The following is a 22269-nucleotide window of genomic DNA, read 5'->3' as shown; positions in this document are numbered from 1 at the left end:
GGTTCCTTAAGACTGAGCCTGAGAAGCCCTGTCCTGAAGGAGCTTTGAGGAATGAGGCATCTACTTTATTCTCTGGGGGAAGAATAGATTGAAATCAATCACAGTAAAGGATAAAGGTTCAATTAGTACTTAAGTACACATGTCAGGTGGGGTAGTGGCACTGGGACAGACCAGCTGAGGTGAGGACTGAGTGAGGAGATTTTGATTTCCCACATTTGGAGAGCACATTGTGATCTCTTAGCTACTGACTATGAAAGGAAGGCTCCATGGCTAAACATGATGACCTCTTAGCCTTGTCATTGGGGTCTCAAAGCAAAGCACATCTACATTGCAGCCTGGATTTTGTGTCAGCTTTTCCTGCCTTTTCCTCTTTCTAAGTTTCCACTGTCCCATTCTATGTTCTCATGTTTTGGGGTTTGTTTTTTGGTTACTAGGCTCTTGGTCAAAAGGTCCGCCAGTACTGGAATCATCCGATAAATGCAAATTTCATAGCACGGAAATATGTGAAACTCTTGCTTGAGAAGCTGGGAAACAGGCAGGTAAGGGCACAGAGCCTGTTTTAAAATCTTATGCTTGGACAGTGTTGAGATTCCTGAGCTTTCTGTGGACTGTAACACACTAAAGAAACATTGAAACCTTGGTGCATCTGTGCAGCTTTGTGAAGTAACACGGAATGTTCTCCCTTACAGTGCAGCAGGCCTGTCCCTGAGAGACTCTCCTTCCCTGTGGAGTTTTTGCCCCTGAACTACCTGACTAATATGCTGGCAGAGATAGAGAATCAAGGTAGGTAATTCTGTACTTTGGAAGACCAGTGATTGTTACCCTTTGATGCTCACTCAGATATATCCTGCCTATACTCACATTACTGAGTTATTAAAACTGCAGTGATGTCTGAACACATAGGTTTGGTCACATTTCTGCTGAAGGGAAGTGTCAGGGACCAAGAGCCTCCATGGATGGGTATCATCCTGTTTGGGGAGGAAACAGTTAAACCATGTAGCAGCAGTATGAGCAAGTGCCCTGGGCCAGTTCATGGACCAGCACCAGCACAGCCACTCTGCTTCAAGCTGGGTTTGGATCTCCAGTTTGGAAGTCCAGCCTCCAGAGAGGCTTCCCTTTGTGTGGGTTATAATTTACTTACATCCCACTAATAGGATAGTTTTTGCCATGGATGAGCATCCAAAGGGCACTAGTGAAATCTGTAAGTATTTTGGGTGCATGAAAACACATTTCTATTACCCCTTATCTTTTGGTATTAGAGATGAAGATGTTTAAAAGACAGCAGCAAGTGTACTGGAGCATGTACAATTTTGTAAATACTTCCTCACCATGTTTTTCTAGGTGTGCATCCATATGAAAAACAAGACCATGTAAATGCAAGATTTGTAGAGGAAACAGCACTCAAGCACACTATGACATTTCTGGGCCTCAAATACTCCTGAAATAACATGCTGTTGAAGAAGGCTGTCAAACTGTGGTGCCTCTGTAAAAGTATTTATTTAAATGAAATGTTGTTTCCAAAATAACCTGCAGTTTTGGGCAGTCACCAGTACTGACATGAGCTGCTAAAACAGTGTTTGGTCCAACAAACTGAGGTTGAAATTACTGACTTCTAGATAATCCTAGAGAAATGCATTTGACATAACCCTAGGTTTGAAATATATCTGTGGGTTCATTTTGAAGTGGAACAACAGCGTCAAAACATGCTGTGAAAATTGGTATAAATGTCACTTCTTTTAACAAGACAATGCTGGAAAAGGCAGTCCAGTTGCAGAGTTACAAGAACTAGTAACTGTTTACTTGGATTAATAAAAGGATTTCTTGGTGTGATTGTGTAAAGCAGGTAAGAATAACAGATGACTTTTTATGTCAGGCATGAGTGAAGAGATAGACATTCCTTGTGGTGGTATCAATTATCTTATGGTACTTCTGCTTCTGGAGCTGCATTCTAATGTTTTCAGTTTTGTAATTAGCACAAAGTGTAATCTCTTTAAAGTGCATGTGACAGATTTTGTTGAGGGTTTGTTTGTTTATTTGAGGGGTTTTTTCTTGTTTTTTAAAGATATGTATAATATATTGTAAGTAAACAGGATAAGAAAAAAGCTTTAGAAATTGATCTTAACATTGGCTTGCAGAGAGTTTTACATAATCCTTTCTTACAACTTTTAGTGTTACAGTTCAAACTTCAGCTTCACAGACAGAAATTAGGCAGGCTGTTTTTCCTTTGTTTTCAACTTCTGTTTGTATGTAACTGAGCCAATGTTGTTTACTCTTTTGTTTTAAGTTCTGAACTGTGACATTAATTTCAAATAGGAATAGCAATGTGCTACACAGAGAAAATTGCCAAGTTGTGTCATGGAGGATTTCTGCAGCCTGTTTTGGCTTTTAAAAACACCTTTATGAAATTCTAGACTATTAAACTAGACAAACTCATTAATATTTTATACATTTGGGAGGTTTTCAAAACAACCTCTGACCTCTCTCTGAGTGGTTTCCATTGATGCTCCCTGTTCCTGACCAGTGAAATAAAAAGATCCAGTTCCTTGTCATTGCCACCAGTGAAGCTTTAGCTCTCTTAGTGACTGCATAGTGAGAAGGAAAACATTTTTCTTAATATAACTAGAATTTCTCTGGCAAGTGTAAACTCCAGTCCCAGACTGCAGAAAGCCATGTTGGTGTATGGCTATAAGTGATGGCCACCTTGTATTTTATTAATAACAGGAGAAGATTTCCTAACCTTTTCTTTTTAACGAATGTATTTTAACATACCTTCAGATGCAATAAAACTTTACCTGGAAAAAATTTAAGTATAGCATGAGGATCACTCACTTCTCTTGACACTTGGAAATACTGCATTGCATTTGGGATACCATGAGAAAGGATTCTGGGTCACTGACCAGTGAGCTGTGCTTTTGGCATGAACAAATACTTCATTTTCAGCATGGAATTTGGCTAAACACCAACAGATCTTTGTTCAGTGCAGTGTAAATGCTGCTGACTCTTGTGATCCAGCAGCTGGTAATGGTCTCTCCTGCTTCAGGTGCTGTCTGTTCAGATTTCAGATGGCTCAGCACGAGGCTTTTTCAAATGTCTTGGCCGGGGTTCACTTGATCTGAAGAGAGTCCTTCCTCCCCCTCCTCCTGATGCTCCTCCTGCTCCAGCTCCTGCTCCAGCTCCTGCTCCTGCTCCTCCACCTCCTGCTGCTCCTCCTGCTCCAGCTCCTCCACCTCCTGCTGCTCCTCCTGCTGCTCCTCCTCCTCGAGGGTAGTGGGGTAGTAGCTGGGCAGTGCAACTTCTTCCTCCTCTGGAGGCTCCTGTCAGAGAAACACAGCTTGGTCACACAGGGCTTGTGTGCTTTAAAACTCCAGTGCTGCCCCAAGCCAGTGCACAGAATCCCTGACAAAGGTAACCCCCTTAGTCTAATCCCTGGCAAACCAGGAAAGCTGAAGGGCTATTAAAAGGAAAGCATGAGTAGATATGAGTTTGTCCTTTCAAATAGACAGTTTGATACTGCCATGCTTTTGTTATTTGTCAAGAAAACAGATTAGATGAACTTGTAAAAGATGTAGTAATTATGCACCAAACATCTGTGGAATATTTCTGTTCCTGAGTACAGTTACTAGAGTGGGCCTTTAGCCACAACAATGAAAGGAAACTTGAGTCACAGCATGAGGAGAAGTTTTATGACAGAAGTTTCTTATTCTAAAATATTATTATGTAGGAGCTCTCTGCTCTGGGATCACTGATCATCTCTAGGACAGAGGCAGTGTAAGATTTAAGTGCTTCAAGTGTTTCAAGTGTAGGGTAAGGTTTCAAGTGCTGTCTGCCATGCTGCCCTGCCTACCCTCAGTATCTTGCTCAGCAATCTGATTTCTTGCTACTTCTGGTCTGATGCTCATTGTATCTTGTATGCAGGAGACATTAAACTTACTTTTCCTGAGCCCCACACTCCACCTTTTGCAGCTTTACCTTGAAATCCTGTGAAAAGCAGTATTCTACTGATGGCTGCCCTGCCCTTCAGCCACAGCATGGTCACACAAACTACTTTAATAACCAAAGGTGAGGCTTTTAGTATATGATCTCCTTAAGATTCAATGACCAGCTCCAAGTGGTGGTGCCAAACTAGAGTTAAAACTCCACAAACCCACTGTAGTGGGTTGTCAGTTGTCTCTTTCTGTACCATCATCTGCACTGGCTCCTGGAGCTCTTGCAATGTATGACAAAAACTTACTTCAGCTCTGGCTTCAGCTTCTGCTTTTTGTATCTTCTCACTGTCTAGGATCTTCCACTCGTCCAGTTCTGCTTTGGGAGGGGAAAGGCCTTGGCTTAGCATCCATGAAGCATTCATCACAGATTGTTCCTTGTCTCTGATTTCCTGCTGGAGTCTAAGGGCAAATGCTTGCTTCATGGATAGCTCTGCAAAAAGAGCCCTTATCTGCTGGGTTTTGCGATTTATGTCACTCTGCAGTTCGTTGCTCTGGAATGCAAAACAGCTGCATTGTAGTTAGAGCTTCCCTTTAGGCACTCACTGGGCATGACACTTGGGTCAGCATTAGGCACTGGAAATAAGTCCACCTTGACAAGGTTTTAAATAGTAGTTCAGTTCTTGAAAATTACTTAATTTTTGTGAACACTTTAGAACAAAATAAAATGGCTGCTCAAGGAGTCACATTTACTCCAGCACAAGAAAAGAAAAGCACATTTGTTTTTGCTTCTTGACCTTTTCAGCTGGACAGCAAAACTCCCCCAGCCCTCAAAGGCCTGGAATCCCAATTCTTTTTGAGTTTATACACAATTGGCTTCATAATAAAGCTGGAATAAGCCCAATCTCATAGGTATGAGATAACTGCGTGACAATGCTGATGCAGGGGCTGTGGGTTGTGACATTGTCCTTGGAAGGGGGACAAACAGAAAAGGAATGTGACAGAAATCCTTGAGTCTCTCTGAAGATGATTTAAAAAAAAAAAAACAAAAGGCTTTAATACTCTTTAAGTGACTAATTGGAACTGGGACAGGCAGAGCACTTGCAAATGCAACTTCTGGCACACTGCCATTTTTACAGTAGCTTATTAGCCCACGGCCATCATTTCACAAACACAGTTAACAACCATGATATTTCTCTCTGTGTTTAAAATAAATGATAAAAAACTGTTTTAAGCTTTCATATGTGCCAAACCTAACATCTAAGACAAATTTTTACCCTGGCCTTATTTTACATTAATTATTTAGCTTTTTTTTTTCCTGTCTTTTCCTCAGCTCTGCTCAATTTGCAGCTTTTTAATTAGGAATATGGGGGCTAGGAGCAGTTTTGCTCTTTCCCAAACAATATTACTTGCAGTTAATAAAAGCAAATTGCTATAATTATATTTTTAAAACTGTATTGGAAATAATGCTTCCTGTGTGATTCTCCTATCTAAACAACAAAAGAACTTTGAGCCAGATACTAAGTTCATCCTTTTGTATGTTGGAGTAGAATTTACCTGGCTTTCCTTTATTTCTTTTTTCCCCTTATTTCTTTTTAGCCTTTGACCTGTTTGTTGTGCAAAGGCTGTGAAATACATTGCAAAAGGAGGATCCTACAAAGCTTCTAAGCATCTGCTTCAGAAAGAACTAATTCTATATTTTAGTGAAAGGTACCATTTATGGTGCAACTTCATTTTTAAAAGAGAGCCCATTTGCCTTATAGTTTCAGTTTATCTGTATTACTGTTGCTATTCCTGTCTGTAATTTCTGAAGGACTCAAGTATGACTTGCCTCTCAACATTTCCAGCCACTTTTGTAATTTGCAATTGAATCACCTCTTGCCCAGATAGTGTTTCACTTGGTGCAGGCTGGCAGGCAGAGCTGCAGTGCCCTTCTTACCCTCCTAGCGAACAGCAGCATGTCCTGCCTGCCGCTCTCCGCCACCGTGCGCATTCTGTCCGTCAGGTCAGAAATGTTCTCACACAGGAAATCGATCTTCAGCAGCCTCTGCTCCTTCTGCACCAGCTCTGCCTCTATCTGCAGCAAGGAGGAGACCACAGTGTAAGGAAAGGACAGGGGAAGGTGCAGCACAAAGTGTTCTGTGAATGCCTCGAGCTGCTGAAATAATACCGGTGAACAGTCATAAATGAATGCCTTCATTCTCAGATTTCTCAAAATTTACACCTTCTCTGCCAAGGCCCAAATTGCTTCAGTTGGTTGCTGTCAGTCGTACAATTCTTCCATATCAGGCCAGGCCCTTTTGGGGGCAGGGGTTACACCACTGTTACTGCCTTGCTGTGCTTTTCTTGAAAGCAATGGGGCTTTTTTCTAGTCATAATTTTTTTCATCTTCCAGTTCCTTGAGTCACACCACAATGGAAGTTTTCAGCTCTTGCTTTAAATACTTTTTCTTCCTTGTGCTAAAAAATATGGGCTCCATAAACAAATTATAACTACAATGACTTTAAATCCCATGGAGATTGAAGTAGACATTTAAACTTATCACAACTCCAAGAGAACCTTCTTCCTAATGTGTAGGCTGGTGGGAGCAGGCTCGGGCCTGCTCGGCTATGCAGAGCTCCCTCCTGTCAAGGAATATGGGACAGTAAAGCAAAAAGCTCAGGTAATTCAAGCAGCTGTGTTCAGGGTCTCTCTTTACAAACTGGATTTCAAAAGAAGGACTCTGAGTTGTGCTCAGAGCTTGCTGCTACTGCCCTCACACCTTCAGAGCCCTTTGCAAATCCCCTCCAAATACTGAACACTGTGGGAAGAGTTTTGTGCTTCTATAACTGGGACAGACAAAACTATATAAGAAAATGCTGTTCTTTTACCTTCCTCCCCCACCCAGAGGGCTGTAAAGTGGCTTTCCATTGGACCTAATGCTTCCCTCTGGAGTCTCCTGGGGCAGTCACCAGCAGTGCTGCAGTCAGGTGTAGCTGCTGGGCTGTCCCGGCTGCTGCTTACACTAAGCTCTCTTTGGTGGCTCCTTTTTCAGCAGGGAAGGAAAGCAGTGGGGCCCAGCCCTGCCAAGGGGCAGTGTTTGCTTCTGTGTCACACATGCAGACTTTGTGACAAGGCTGGCAGCTCTGCCTCCCGCTCACAGCCTGTGGATAGTGGTTGACAGCTCATGGCCGCTTGGCAAAGACTGACAACCCTGTTTGCTAGCAGTTTATTATTCTGCATTTCTCTCCCTCTGCTGCCTTTTCTGTGCCTTCTCCTGGTGAGGTGGGTCTGCTCTGAGGTGCCAATGATGTGAAGGGAGTCAGCAGAGGATGCTGCAGAGCCAGGGGTACCTCAGAGAGCTCCCCCTCCCCAGCCTGTCCTTGTCACAGACATCTTTTATGAAAAATCCTTTCCTTAGGATTTTTTCTCCTGAGAAGCTGAGAGGTCTTAGGAACAAAATGTAAACAATGGTTATCTGCTGCTGTGGAATGCAACAGGTGCATCTGTGATTGGGCCATGTGGTTGTTTCTAATTAATGGCCAATCACAGTCAGCTGGCTCGGACTCTCTGTCCAAGACAGAGCCTTTGTTATCATTCCATTCTTTTTCTATTCTTAGCCAGCCTTCTGATGAAATCCTTTCTTCTATTCTTTAGTATAGTTTTAATATAATATATATCATAAAATAATACATCAAGCCTTCTAAAACATGGAGTCAACATTCTCATCTCTTCCCTCATCCTAAGACCCTGTGAACACCATCACAAGTCCTGGAAGAAGTCAAATGCCCCAAGTTCAGTTGACCTGGAAAGCAGATGCTGGGCTGGAGTTCACAATGGCCAATCATAATTGTTTTAATTCCTCTTACAGAAGGTTTATTTTAAAAATAAAAGACACTATTTGCAATTTCTAAAAGAGGTCAAGCACAGCAGGATAGCTTATGATATGAGAAGTGACATTACCTTGTCAATCCTTTTTAGCAGCTCAGGTGGAGATGGGTCCTTCCCTCCCATTTCTTGCTTTCTGCTCTCGTTTGTGGCATCACCATAGTTTTCCTCAAGCTTTTTAATCTTGTCCCTGCACTGGGAATACTAGCAGACAAAGAGCCTCAACAGTTATTTATTCCCACCAAACTCCTCCCCAGACCTTGGTCTGGAGACTTCAAAAGAGAAGGATTACTTTTACTGGGAAGGAGGGCAGGTAACATAAAATTATGAGCCATTTAAAAATTTTATTTTTAAAGAGGACTACAGTGTGACAGTTGCAGGACAGAGGGAACCCTGCTGTTTGACAGAAATTGAGTTCTTCTGTTTCTTGGTGCTCAGGCTACTATTTGTTTTTTATTCTCAGGAATACAATAGAGAGCCCAGCTTCCCTGCTGGCCAGTACTGAGGGTCTCATCCCTACAGACATCCAAGTTTTCTACACTAACATTCCCAGGCACATGTCCTGAAGTGACTCAGTGGTGACACTGAGCAGTGAGGTACCCTTGGGGCTCACAGAGGCAGGTGTTCCCTGACCTTTCCCATGTGAGACCTGCCCATGGAATAATGTTTCCCAGAATATGCTACAGGTTCATCCAGGCTCAGCCTAAATACTCACTGAACCAGTGACTGGGGCTGTTTTCTCATTTTTGGACTTGCAAAACTGACAGTGGTGGGGCTCTGATGTGCACCTGGCTGGCTGTCAGTGAGCTGTTAGCACTGACACAGCTACCCAAGTGTAAATGTCAACCATCCACTGCAAGTGATGAGTGATTAAGGAAATAAGTGGTCCCAGGCTCTCAAAGTTATGAACAGTCACCAAAAGATAAAGTAAATGTTTAGATGTTGCCAGGATGAGGTTTGTCACTGGAAGTTAACAAGTCATATTTAACTAGCAAAGAGAAAACTGACAGATATTCTCAGGTGGCAGTGGAATATTATCAGAACACTTAAATACTTATTTTCCTAGTAAAAAAAGCACCACACAACTCACTCCTGTACACTTTGTCTAAAAGCAGCTAAAGTAAAAACCTTAGATGAGTGTAATAAGCAATTTCCTCAGCAAACCATGATTCTGAATATAGCTAGGTACTGAAAGTTATATTTTGCTAACAAATAGCTAAAACTCAAGCCCAAAAATACACAGAATGGAAGAATGTAAAAGCAGGGCCAGCACAAACAGCAGGATGCAGCCATGCTTCCAGTGATCTTTTCTATCTGGGGCCAAATTTCTCAACCACTAACTCAGGGGAAAATGCCTTGTTGGAGGCAGTGGTATCTTAATGAGATTAGGGGCAGCTCACCAAAGAAAATTGTGCAGGACTGAATAGTTAATTTAGAGAAGGACTAAGCAGCAAAACCACAGTCCAAAAGCCATTAAAAGTTTCATGTTAAATGTAAACACTAGCCTTACTTTTAAATGCAGTATGAATTGGAAGTGATCAGATGCAAGCCAATCCAAAAGCATCAAAGTGCATTTAGAGATTACCTTGCTATTCTGTGTCTGCTTAAGTAGCATGACTACAGGTATCTTTCTTTATTTTTTTACTAATTTGTAGTGTTTTCCTAGGAAAAGACTATCTGATTCATAGGAGATTCTAAGTCTTAAAATTTTAAAAAATCCTTTCTCTTTTTCTTAGAGTGGGTTTGATACAAAAGACAGGAAAAGACTATAGAGAGGGTTTTCTGCTTTGGATTGTAATCAGTCAGGAGGAATTGTTGAAGGAGGGAACACATATCTAGATAAAGCAACTGGTCTGAAAAAGTGGACATCAGGTTTTTATTTTGGAATCTCAAAGAAGGTAGGTGAGGTATTTACAGCACTAAAAAAGGGAAAATACAAGACCTATTTTAAAAAATGGAGGGGGTGCAGATGGAGCTTTGGAACCATGATAACTTCTCTTTCTGAAGAATAAATCTGGAACACATAATTAAGTTTTCTTTGTAGGCATCAAGAAGATAAAAATGACAGGGATAACAGCCACCATAGGTGTGTTGAGTCATGCCAGATCAATGTCTACTATGATAATTCCACAGGTCAGTGGATGACAAATAGTAGGTGCAATACATTTTGATCTTTATATAGCTTCAACATTTCATATGATATTCTCATAAACAAGCAACATAAATGGGTTCTTGATTAAAATATACAGTAAATACCTCATCAGTAGAATGAGGTTAAGCACAGAGAGACTGCAAGTGTATTTTGGAAAAGATTCAAATGCAAAATTACCTTTCTCTGAAAAAAAGGTCTGAACCAAAAAGGTAATAGTAAATAAACAAAATGTAAGTAGTTACATGTAGGCAGGAAATAATTGCCTGTACAAGCACAGAATCAAATCAACTGTTTGGATGCCCTTTCTTTAAAAAAGGGTCTGGTTGTTACACACATTAACATGAAGATGAATCACCATGTCATGTGTCAAGAAAGGTGCCACCATAGCTGGATGCATAAACAGGAAGGCAACCTGCAAGATGCCTGAATGAATCCTTTCACTCTCAGCCACAGGTACTGTGGCACCAGGCACTGCCCTTCAAGACAAATAAAGACTATATTGCCAAGATGTAACAGAAATGCAGAAGAAGAATGATCTAAGAAAAATCTGTAAGAGCTGACTGAAAGAAACAAGGTTGTGCAGCCCAGCAAAAGGATGGGAGAGGAACACAATTAACATCCTTCCACTAAAATGAAATGTTACAGAAAGGAAAAGAATGGTCCATTTGTAATGTCCCTGGAGGACAGAATACAAACCAATATTCTTACACCACAGCAAGAAAGATCCAGGCTAAAGCTCATGAAAATTTTTCCACAGTTAAGGAAAGGCTGGGATAGCTTGCTTGGGGAAACCTGTTTCTCAGTGGTGGCTTGAAGCCACAGCTTAGCCCTCTCAGGCAATCCAACACTGCTCTGGGAGCTGATTGCTTAGATAAATTCTTTATCTCTCTACTAGTCCCTTTATTCTATGATGTGGTGATATAGTCTGAAGATTTTCATGTATTAAAACCCGGACAAATGCTGTTGCCAAATGCCTCAAATAAACTGACAATCCTTGTATACTGCCTGAGCTCCAAGGCATGAAAGTCCCATCTACAGCACCATGACAGCTCAGCAGGTCTGCGTGTTGGACTAATTAATGATTAATGCTAAGTATTTCTCATTGATGCATGAAGGCAGATTAGTTTTTATGGGTCACTTCAGTCAGCAGGAACAGTCCCTTGATGTGCAGTCCCAATTAAAAGTTACATAGTTTTATGCCCAGAGAAAACCACCTTACAGTCTCGCCAGGTACTTTTTGTATAAAGAAGTGCCTGTAAATATTTCTATTTTTAAATCTTTATCTTGATGTTAACAAGCCTACCTAGTCCATGTTACTTGCACTTGCTTAGAAGAGATCTGGTCTTGCTTCAGATGATGGTATTTTTTAGCTGAGCTATTCAGCAATGTTTTGTGGAAATAGAAAGCTTCTGATGAAAAGCATGCAAGTGGAACTTGCCTCACTTTGATGATTAAGCAGCTCATGTGGAATGTAGGAGACCCAGGTGGAGTGTTTGTTCTTGCTGAACTGGCACACAGCCCTGATCTGGGCTTTTCCCCTTCCCAATGGGCACTGCAGCTGCTGAGATTATGGGTCAGTTTTTTGCAGTCTGTAAATATTTCCGATTTAATTTTTTTCATTGCTAATAATGAAAATACCTAGTCCATGTTACTAGCACTTGCTCCAAAGGGGTCTGGTGTTGCTGAAGACAGAAGGAGGCAGGAAGGGCAGGAAAAGGGGAGGACAGAAGAGGCACAGGTACAGGATTCAGCCTGCCCAACCCAGACAGTCTGTGACCCTGGTAACTGAACAGCAGCTGAGTCAGATTTCAACATGGGGTCAAATCTGTAATCAGTGCAAGAACCAGCAGTGTGAATTTGGCAATCAACACCCAAATTCAGATTTGGGCTGATGGTTTTTGTTTACATCATGGAGATAAAGCCCAACAATTTAAAACTGTTTCTCATTGGACTTAATTCCTATTGGCAGTGTGAGTAAGAGCATTAATGATGAATGGTGGAGTATAAGGAGATGAACAAGTTAACAGCCAGTCTGAGCCATGTAATATTCAGTAATCACAGTATCTAGTTAAATTTTAAAGGTTGATAAAGGATTATTTGCCATTCTTCACTGGAAAACTCCTCACTTGGGAACAGTTATTAAGACTACTGCATGCATAGTATCACACCACTCTATATTTTCCCACTTTTAAATTTTATGTCAACATTGCAAAAAGATTTAAAGCACCTCCAACAATAGCATTAAAATCCCTTTAACAGTGATTTTAGGTTTCACATGAACTATCATCATAAAGGAGAAAGTTGCAGGAATGCAGAACAGAAAAAGCAAAGTTTCATGATTGATTCTGTCAGTTCAAAAAAACATCTGCATTTTGCTACTACTGTATTTGGCTCAGTGAATCTCAGTCTCATTTTAAATCTTATCTGAAAACTTTGGGGTCTTTTTAGTTTTCTTTTTTTCATTTAGTCTTCTTCTTTTTTTTTTAATACTGCCTCGGTTCATATTTTAAGTCTGTGATGGCCCTGCAAAGGTCTTTGGGGCATGATTTGCATGAGGTATTAAAACATGTACTATGTTTTGTTCTTGTAGCAGAGTATACCATTTCTTCAAAAGGCCAGAAGTAAGAGAATAGTGCAGGCACTATTAAACAGTGAGCCACAGCTCCCACTGATGTGAGTTTGAAAGGCAATGGAACAGCCCAATTCATGATTCTGTGCAGGCATTAACAGAGTATGTATGGGAAAAATTACCATCTGGAGATAAGGTCAGAAGTAAATGAGCCATTTCAGAAAGCCAGGAAAGAATGTCCCAAGCACTGCAGTTTGTTAGCTGTTTAATGCTATTTTGTTACTAGGACTAAAACTTACACTGTTTTTGTGCAAAAGAAAATATATGTGGATTATATCATTGTAGGCAGCAGAGTTTCCAGAGTAGGCCCAGGGTCAAGTGTGAATTGAGTTATTATTTTAGAAATTTGATGTCTAAGTGTATCTCCCACCCCTCCACCTACTCCATCAATACAGTTTTAACAAATTTTATCTACAGTCTCATTTTTCCCCCATGACTCCAATTCTCCAGCTTAGTCATACTGACATTTCAGGCTGTGGGGTGGGTTAGCTGGAATTTCATACCCAGGAAACATTTGGCACGTGTGAAACAAAGACCATGAGCCTACTACACATCAGCATAAAAACTCACATATGTGAAGTTAAAAACATGTATCAGTGCTTTGCTAGACAGGTGTATTACTCAACTTGCTGCTTTAATTAATCTTGTACATCCAGATATTTTTTCCTATGAAATCACCTTAAATTTTAAAATACAGACCAATAGTAAAAAAGGTTTCCTTTAACACCAACCTGTGTCCGAACTTTCACCAGTTGTGCATCCAGGGCATTCTTCACTGAGAGCTCTTTAAAACACAATTTAACCTCTCTTTTCTTCTCAACCAACTTCAGCTTCAGAAAACTGATCTTTTCATCCATAACTTGCATCTTAGTTTCTCCATTCCTACGCAACACCTCTTGCCTGTTTATTTTCTCATACAAAACACCCACTTCTTCTTCTCGTTCTCTGAGCAAAAGACCACTGAAATAAAGCCAAAATTTAAAGATAATTGTTTAGAAAAATGAGTCATATTCAGTATATTCCATTCAAGAAAATTAAAAAGTTATCTTAAAAGATAGTAATAATCTGTGACAAGGTATGAAGCTTTCTTAATTATCATTTTAATCTAATGACAGCATTTTAAATAAGTAACAAAATAATTGCAATGTGAAAATCAGAAAACAAACTCTTGGAAAGGTGACTCTTGTCTCTCACATAATTTTTAAGGTCTTCTGGCCTTCCACAGCATTTAAAACTGGATTAAGATCAGAGAGATCTAGATAATCTGCATTTTTGCAGATGCCATAGCTGTGCACAATGCACAAACCAAGCAGGTGGCTACAAGTTCTCAAGGCATTCAGTAGCCAAGACACGATATTTTTTGGATATAAATTCTGAGGCATGGCCATGATCACCACTGAAGATATATCTACATAACGCAAAGCAGCACTGGCAGTGCAGTGAGGGGAACTGCTCAGCAAAACATTGCAGTGCCACGACCTTTAGCAATCCTAATGAGGAGTGCTCATAGGCTAAAAAGTATTGTTGCTTCATGAATGTCAAAATTAAGCACTACCTTAGATCAAATTTAGAAATGTACCTCTCATTTCGTTGCTCAATAACCCTTTCATAATTTTTGTGTAGCTGTGAAATTTCCTTTTCCACGTGTGTGGCTGCAGCAGTAAGGCTGTCAACATGCAAATACTTTTCCTTTTCTTTATTCTCTAGCATCTCTTGTTCAACTTTGACATAATCATTTTTGATGAACTCTTTCATTCTCTCATTCTTTTTAATCTTCATATAGTCCTCCTGCAATTTTCTTTAATGTAACAGAAATGTGGGAATATTTTTAGTTCTTTCAATTTGAAACCAATTTCAGCAATTAAAAGCAGACCTTAAATGTATTTCTCAAGCCCACAAGGGCTCCTCTATGTCTCTGCTTCACAGAAGCTTTACGAGAAGAAGAAAGACATTCTGAGAGAAGGTTGTTTTGCAAGTTCTTTCCAGCTTGAAAAGAACTGGATTATGGCACAAGAAAAATGCTATGCAGGGAGCATTGCACTTAAGAATGCTTTTACATTTGCACTTACAGCTCTTTTATTCTGTACTAGGTAGCCCAAGTAGCCATAAATAATAAAGTTTAAGAATATATACATAAACTGTGATGAAAAGTCTTAATGTGTCGAAATCCTGCCATTCTATTTAAAAAACAATATTTAAATTACTTTGTGGCTGCAACTCAAAGTTCTTCAAAGCTATTGTTTATAAAATAGTGTGTCACAACATTAACACAGGAAAGAAAATTATTAGATTGCCCATTATTATTTCATCTGCCCATTTGAGAGATGAAAAAAGAAACCAAAACATAGTGGGAGGTTAGTGACCAGATCACACAAAAATAAAGAACAGATATTATTTCCAGCATCCTTTTTGATCACTGGATGATGGCTCCTAATTTAAAAAACAGATTCTTGTCACCAAATGGAGTATTTACTATCTCACAGCACAGAATTTAGAGTTACGGCATTTGATCTGTGGTATCACTTCTGGATCAAGACACAACTTTATCTACACCAGGAAGATACTCATGTCAACATACAAAAGAGGCAGTGAAAGCAGAAGCAAAGTCTCCTGTTAAAATACAGACCTGCAGATGAAATATCCTTCCCTCATGGGCTCCATCATTAAATTGCTGATTTGCTGTATACAGGGCAGGGAGCTGCTTTCTTTCATTTCCCCCACATGTATAACACTTTGAGTACCACAGGGTATTACTGAATTTAATTAAACATCTGTAAGTCAAGTTTCAGACTGAAAGAATAACAGAATTGCAGAAATGCAATGTGTTTTAAATATTTTCTGAAAATTTCTTGCCTTACTTGGACTGATACTCTGTCCTACAAATAGCATAGGTTGCAGTGAAGTCAGTGGTATGGATACTAAATTCTATTACTGGGATTTAAAATATTTTTCATAGGCAAGAGAATTCCTGAAAATTCAATACCTCTGACTAATTTTAAATCTAGTTTTGAAGAGCCCAAAATATCTGTTGGATCTGTACTGAGTAGGGACATCAATAATAATATTTATATACTTCTGATATCTATACAAAATTTATGTCTTATTAGCCTTTTCCCCCCTTCTTTCATCAACTGAGAAGGCCTCAAAATTTTTACAACAAAATGTCAGCTTGTACATCTTGACAAAATTGCTTCAATCACTGAAGTTCTACCTCTTTTTTAGCTATCTCTAGCATGACTTTGAAACCAAACTACTAGGAGACTCACAAAAATATCTAGTGTGTTGTTTTTCTGATTTAACAATTTCTTGGCACCAAATAATGAAGTTTTTGGAAAATTATGTTATTTTTAACTGAAAATTATGTTATTTTTAATTCAGTTTTGGTTTTCCTGTTTTGCCTACCAAGTTGGCTATTCACTACTTGCCCAAGGACAGAATTCCAAGACACTGTAATTCTGTCAATATTGCAGAATTTCATCACTAGGATGACAAAAATATGGCAAAAAGATATCCTCACTAAATAATGGTCTAGGAAAAAAGAGAGTCACAAGTATCAGCTATTCTGTCTCATTATCTTTGCTGTGAATGTAACCTTTCATTCTGTCTAAGTTTGTTTGGAAATTGAAACCACACTTTATCTGAAATAAATGTTATGTAATAAACTTCAGTGTGAGTTTGAACCAAAATCCCCAATTTGATCTAATTTTATAATTAGACAGCCATATTCCTAGCTAGTGACTCATTTAATAGTCCCATGAACCACTTCATTAGGGAATCATCTGTGTCAGATCTCTATTTCTCTGAGGACAGCAGATATGAGTGCCATGGTGATGCTCACACTGAATGAAACAGAATGATAATGCAAAACCTGAGAGCCAAAAACTCTGATGAGAAATGAGAGAGCAGCCAGACAAACTTCAAAACTACTTTCTGACAAGCATTGATGCCCAAACTAGTTGTGTAGTGTTAGTGGGATAAGAAATTGGAAGAGATTATGGAGGGGTGTTTCTAAATGCCTTTGTTTTAATCAGATTTAAAAAGTCAGGATAATAACTATCAAGGATATGGGCATAATTGAAGATGGAATAGATTCCCCTAAGATGTTTTCCTAGTCTTAAATTTCTATAATTGTGAACTACAGTGTACTTCAAACTCACCTTTCTCTGGTCATAACAGCATGTCTTAAATTTTCTATATTATTTTCTAGCAATTTTACCCGGTGTTCACCTTCTTTTGCTTTCCACTGAGCAATACGCATCAAATCTATAGATTTGTCCTTTTCAATTTGCATAAGTTCACACATTTTAACAACTCCTTGGATTCTGAAGAAATGAGATATGTGAAAGAAATAATTATTAGCATTTTATGCCTGCATTCCTTGGATAAAATTTGCTTTTGAAGACTTTTTTGAAATAACGTATTGTTATTATTTTCTTACTCTTTTTCGTTTTCTTTTTTCATCTTCTTGCAGATGGTTAGTTCACTATCCATTCTTTTTAGTTCTTTAACAAGACTTTGGAGTTGAATCTGAAATTCAAATAAAATTTAGTAAGCACTTTAAATATACTAAAGAAATGTCTTCAGTGAAATTACCCAGAACAACTCTTAGATGAGAAAAAGACAGTGAGAAGACATTATTGTAAGATCTTTTTCTTATTATAATGGAATGTTTTTATTACAATAACATAAAAAAGGCACAGTTTTTCCATTTATATTAAGCTTACAATCACTAACGTAGATAATTTGATGCTGCATCTTAAATGCTTGGTTCCCTCTATCTGGAGTTCCACTCTTTCTACTGATCAGCCTGTCAAGTCCATCACTATATAATTATTTAGCAAATGAAACACTGAAATTGTATCTTTACAAGTAAAATTTCTCTCTTACTCAATACTGACTTTTAAGCAGTCACTGATGTCTGATGTTTGAGCAGAATTGCATTCTGTTAAGTTTCTGGATCTTTTGATTCCAGTTGTGCTCAGTCCTCAATGGCCTGGACCATCAATCTTAAATTGAGAGGCCTTTTCTCCCCTCCCACTGGTTTTGAGAGGTTTTTTTGAGAGTTTTTTATTGAGAGTATTGAGAGTTTCCAGTGTTCTGGTGGAACTCCCCTCACTAGTAACTTAATTTCTCACTAAGCCAGCTGGTATTTTGAACAATCTTCCAAATATATAATTTTTTACCTTGGCTTTCTGAACATCCCTGCTTTTCAGTTGCTTCTCATCAGCTCTGAGCAGAGTCAGACGTGTGAGTGTGGCTAACTCATTTCTGCATTTTTCCTGCTCTTTGAACAGCAAGCGTTCTGCTGCAATGCATTCTTCTAACACACGGGCATCCGTTTCTGATATCATTTCCTAGAGAAGATTAAATTTAAATCCCAATGCAACAATGTATCAGTGTTGGCAAACCCAAAGCTGGAATTACTTTGGGTTTATCTGCAATGTAAACCAATATACAGACTACATAGATTTAAAACCATAATTAATTATTGCTTTAAAACACCATGCACAATCCCTATAATAACATTTCAGAATATATTATCCCCTAGGAGCATTTCTGTTCCTCAGTCTGACATCTCTCAGCTATTGTCCATAGGACAGAATGGATATTTATAGCTGTAATCTTTAGGTAAGTTCAGTGCCATGTCTTTAGGAGGAGGTGATGGAAGCTCTCCAGGCTCCACTGACTGCATGCCTGTCCATGGCACACAAGGTTCATATCCCAAAGAATGCCAGGTAGCTACTGGAAGGCACATATATCCAAATACAAGATCCCCACTTGATAATGTTAATGAATTCAAACAAAACACAGAAAGAAAATGGATATAAGGGTAAGAAGACAAGGAGCTATGTCTGAAATAGATTGCTTCTTATAAGGTCATTTTTGTAGTGGCAGGTACTGATGCTCTTGTAACCCAGGTCTCTGCATTGCCACACTATATGTCTGTGCTGCATACAGACAGACATCCACAACTGACAGAACTGTGAAGATGAAAAATCTTAATGTACAAATGCTGAATTTTTATTGTTGCAACAAGACACGGTTTCATATCCAAAGGAAATATATAAAAATATATTTCTAACTGCAGTGTCACCAACGACATTTAGAAAGACTTAAACTAGAAAGAAGATTTGCTTTCTGCCTTCTATTATATGGCCAGTAACACCAAAAATGTTTTTAAAAATGAAAGAAAAGTGGTCTTTAAAACTGAAGAAACACTATTGCATTTTCTCACCAGAAAGCTGCAGCTAGAAACTCCATTTTTTTTTTTTCTTCAAACAGTCCCTTTATTCTCATGATAGAAAGCCTACTATCAAAATGAAAAAATGTGAGAAAGCAGAATTCAGCACCTGTTCAGCTAAATCTCTCTTGATCGTTTCAATCTCGTCCTGCAGTTCTTGTCGTCTTTCTAATAACGCTGCATTGTACTTTGAGTTACTTTCTGCCTACAAAAATAAACCAAGCACATAGTGATGCAAATAAAAAGGAGGAAAATTTAAACTGCTGATACTGTGTTAGAAGTAGCTACACAATTTAAGAAATTAATTTTCTCCCTTCTTATAATTGCTAGTACAAGAATACTTAATTGAGTAGAGTTCCTCAGCAACTTACTGAAGTTTCTCAAATTTTTCATTCAAGAACTATGAACACTAAACTTCATGTAAATTTAGAAGGTTTATGGTTTTCAGCAACTAAATTGTCATTTAGAGAAAATAAACACAGAGACAGTATATAAAAATATAACCTAAATTAACAGAGGACTTTCAGAGCTTGCTAAAGGGAATAAAGAGATCACATCTACATAAAATGGATATCACATTTTTTTCCTATTTATCACTACAGTAGGATTTTCATTAGACCCTAGAAAGTCAAATCTAATAACACAAACATTGATGTATTATTTTTTCATGTACATTATGGTAAAATTCTATTCTAATCTATTCAATCAGTTTTTAACACTATTCTAACACAATTCTATTCTATTCTAATCCATTCAATCAGATTTTAACACTAAGTATGTGAAGGAATACATTAAAAACACTACCTCTGATTAAAATATATCTGATCAATCTCACTACAACTACTTACATGATATAACTTGTAAGACAAAAAGCTGTACTAGCCTCACTGTAATTAACTTCACTTAAAAATTCTTTATGGTTATAGGAAAGGAAGAAAAAATGCATCAGGCTAACTATGATGGCATATATTGCCTCTGTGTAATTGATGGGGGCAAACAATTTAGCAGAAACTGCTCTGATAGGAAAAGGGATATTAATTTTAAAATAAAAGAGAGATTATTAGATATAAGGATGATTTTTTTTCAACAAGGGTAATGAAACACTGGCCCAGGTTTCCCAGAGAGGTGGTTGATGCCCTTTCTATCTCTGGAAACATTCAAAGCCAGGCTGGACTGAGGTCTGGCCAATCTAGATGAAGGTGTCCCTGCCTACTGTAGGGGTTTGGACCAAATAATTTTAAAGATCCATTCCAACCCAAATGATTTTAATTTCAAATCTGTAATTCATATGGATGGGAAAAAATTACATTTAACAACATACCTGGAAGATATTCAAAGATAATACTTATAATCCTGTGATATCTTGCTCAGATCACAACCAGATGTTAGAATTCACTATAAATAATATTGATAGGGAGATGTTTTGCACTTGTTATTTTCCCTTCTGTGATAGTATTGTAAAATTAAATTCTGTTCACTTGCATTATGGCAAAGGGAAACAAGAGACACAGTACAGGTCAAATTGTGGAGTTACTTTAGTTTCAGCTGCAGCTCTGAGATTTAATTTGACTTAAGTTTACTAAAATGTCAGTTAAGCCTGTCCTAAGAAAGTGACTTTTGGTCTTGTGTAGGGATCAAAAATAACTTTTCTGTGAAGCATATATTAGTTACCACTTCTGCTGTGTAACAATAAAATGCTCATCTAAACATCTTTAATCTGTTAAGGACTGCTGTTCACACAGGTCAGGGCTAAACGCAGGCATCTGTGGCTGTCTCTGTGCTGGCCTGAGCAAAGAGAACTCTCCCCATGGAGAGGAGCAGCAGCTCTGCCCCAGGCTGGAGGCAGCAGCACCAGCAGCTCTCCTTCACACACAGTTCTGGTGTTTAGCAATAGCTGACCTTTCACAACATCCTAACGAGAAAAACACATTTGAAGGAAGTGTTCCTGTAATTTCCTTATTCTACAAACCAGTCATTCTGCACTTAGCATATGATTCAAAAGAAGAAATTTAGGGAACTACACTGATGTACTTGCTGCTTCTGCAATCACATATTTATACAAACAATTCATTCTTGTGATTTTTTTCCCTTTGAAACACAATGAATAAATGTAAATCTGGGGGTTTAAGTAGTTAAAGAAATTTTGTCTACTTAAAATACTGTTTTTAAATTTTTGCTAGGTGTGCTCCCAAGTCTTACAAATTAAAATTGTCCCAATATAGCAAAAGCCAAGCAGAATCAAGTTGGCCACTTGACTCTTCCTTACTGCAGTACTGTATTTCAATGCAGAGGAGCAGTGATTTCACATCTGCTCTTCTAACAGAGCAATCAAAAGGAATCAAAGAAAATATGGAGCATGGGAGGATGGGCTAAAACAACTCTATTGCTGTGGCTATTTGCATTAGAATAGCATCCTGCAGCTGCTGGTGTAAAATACTGATCAGAATTCCACTTCTGTCTCATGGCATTCCTTTTCCCTTACTCCTCATGATGATGGTTTTTGTAACACACATACAAGGTGTTGCCCTTCCACAGGGTGAAGGAATTGGGTTTGGGATGGGTTTGGATCTCACCCCAGACTGTGAACTCCAACCACAGCTGCTGGTGAGTTATGGCATTTGATTTTAACATTACATGTTTTTAAACAATTGTGGTTCTCCATCCAGGAACATTTCCTCAATGGGAACACATGCAAAAATACCAACTCCCAGATTCTCTTAGCTGATACTGAACAGAAACTCTTTAAGCATTAAGATCAAAGTCTGGAATATGAGTCAGCCCTTTAATCATTATTCAAGGAAATTCAATCCAAAACTTTGTTGTATTGAAACTTTGTTTTTCTAGAGCTTTCCTCCCTTCTCCCAGGTGAGCTTATATTACTAGGCAATACATAAGTGAATTCAGGAGGAATTTCAAAGGAGATAAAAAATATTGTTCAATAATATTAAATATTATCAAGTAATAATTGGAGTTGTTTAAATAGCAAAGCTCAGTATATATAATATTTGATATGTATAGCTATTTTTAAAACTTTACAGTTATGTAAGACTCTTTTCTGCCCTGACTTGCTTAGAAGGACCAAGAAAAATTTGAAGGACAGTGTGAAGGTAGGAAACATCAAGTGCTGTGAAAAAACATTCACCTGACTAAACAAGATTAATTTTTTATGAGTCAGAATTTAGACTGAGCAAGGAGCAAGTATAGGAGAAAATATACATAGGAAAGAGAGAATGGAAGAACCAGTGATGAGAAAAAGAAAATATAAAACCAGTAAATTTTTAAGAAATAATTGGAAGTGGAAAAGAGAGAAAATGCTTTGAATACACAAGAAGAATAGCACTTCCCTTTATCATAGTCAAAAGACTGAGTAAAACAGAAAAGAGTAATTCATTATTGAAAGAGGAATGGGTGAAATACTAAAGCAAGGAGGAAATGAGGAAGATGAAATAATGGTTTC

The 22269-nt window shown here is 38.4% G+C and overlaps 2 protein-coding genes across 4 annotated transcripts in view; one reads left to right on the top strand and one right to left on the bottom strand.

Moving 5' to 3' along the window:
* The window catches only part of GSAP (gamma-secretase activating protein), a 44984-nt gene extending 42153 nt beyond the window's left edge, over nucleotides 1-2831 (top strand). For all 3 annotated transcript variants that reach the window (XM_064702916.1, XM_064702917.1, XM_064702915.1), the window contains 3 exons: nucleotides 435-539; nucleotides 690-783; nucleotides 1342-2831. In XM_064702916.1, coding sequence (XP_064558986.1) covers nucleotides 435-539; nucleotides 690-783; nucleotides 1342-1442 — 300 coding nt within the window. In that variant the 3' untranslated portion in view covers nucleotides 1443-2831. The remainder of the gene's footprint in view (nucleotides 1-434; nucleotides 540-689; nucleotides 784-1341) is intronic.
* CCDC146 (coiled-coil domain containing 146) overlaps nucleotides 2803-22269 on the bottom strand; it is a 61697-nt gene continuing 42230 nt past the window's right edge. The window contains exons 10-18 of the mRNA XM_064702914.1: nucleotides 18922-19017; nucleotides 17755-17925; nucleotides 17010-17098; nucleotides 16729-16893; nucleotides 13303-13531; nucleotides 7866-7994; nucleotides 5863-6000; nucleotides 4232-4477; nucleotides 2803-3314 (exon numbers count right to left, since the gene is read on the bottom strand). Of these exons, the coding sequence (XP_064558984.1) occupies nucleotides 3084-3314; nucleotides 4232-4477; nucleotides 5863-6000; nucleotides 7866-7994; nucleotides 13303-13531; nucleotides 16729-16893; nucleotides 17010-17098; nucleotides 17755-17925; nucleotides 18922-19017 (1494 nt within the window). The 3' untranslated portion in view covers nucleotides 2803-3083. The remainder of the gene's footprint in view (nucleotides 3315-4231; nucleotides 4478-5862; nucleotides 6001-7865; nucleotides 7995-13302; nucleotides 13532-16728; nucleotides 16894-17009; nucleotides 17099-17754; nucleotides 17926-18921; nucleotides 19018-22269) is intronic.

Source organism: Zonotrichia leucophrys, chromosome 1A, assembly GCF_028769735.1.
Source record: "Zonotrichia leucophrys gambelii isolate GWCS_2022_RI chromosome 1A, RI_Zleu_2.0, whole genome shotgun sequence".
NCBI lineage: Eukaryota > Metazoa > Chordata > Aves > Passeriformes > Passerellidae > Zonotrichia > Zonotrichia leucophrys.
The sequence above is the reverse complement of the archived record's forward strand: the minus strand, read 5'-3'. Positions and strand labels throughout refer to the sequence as shown.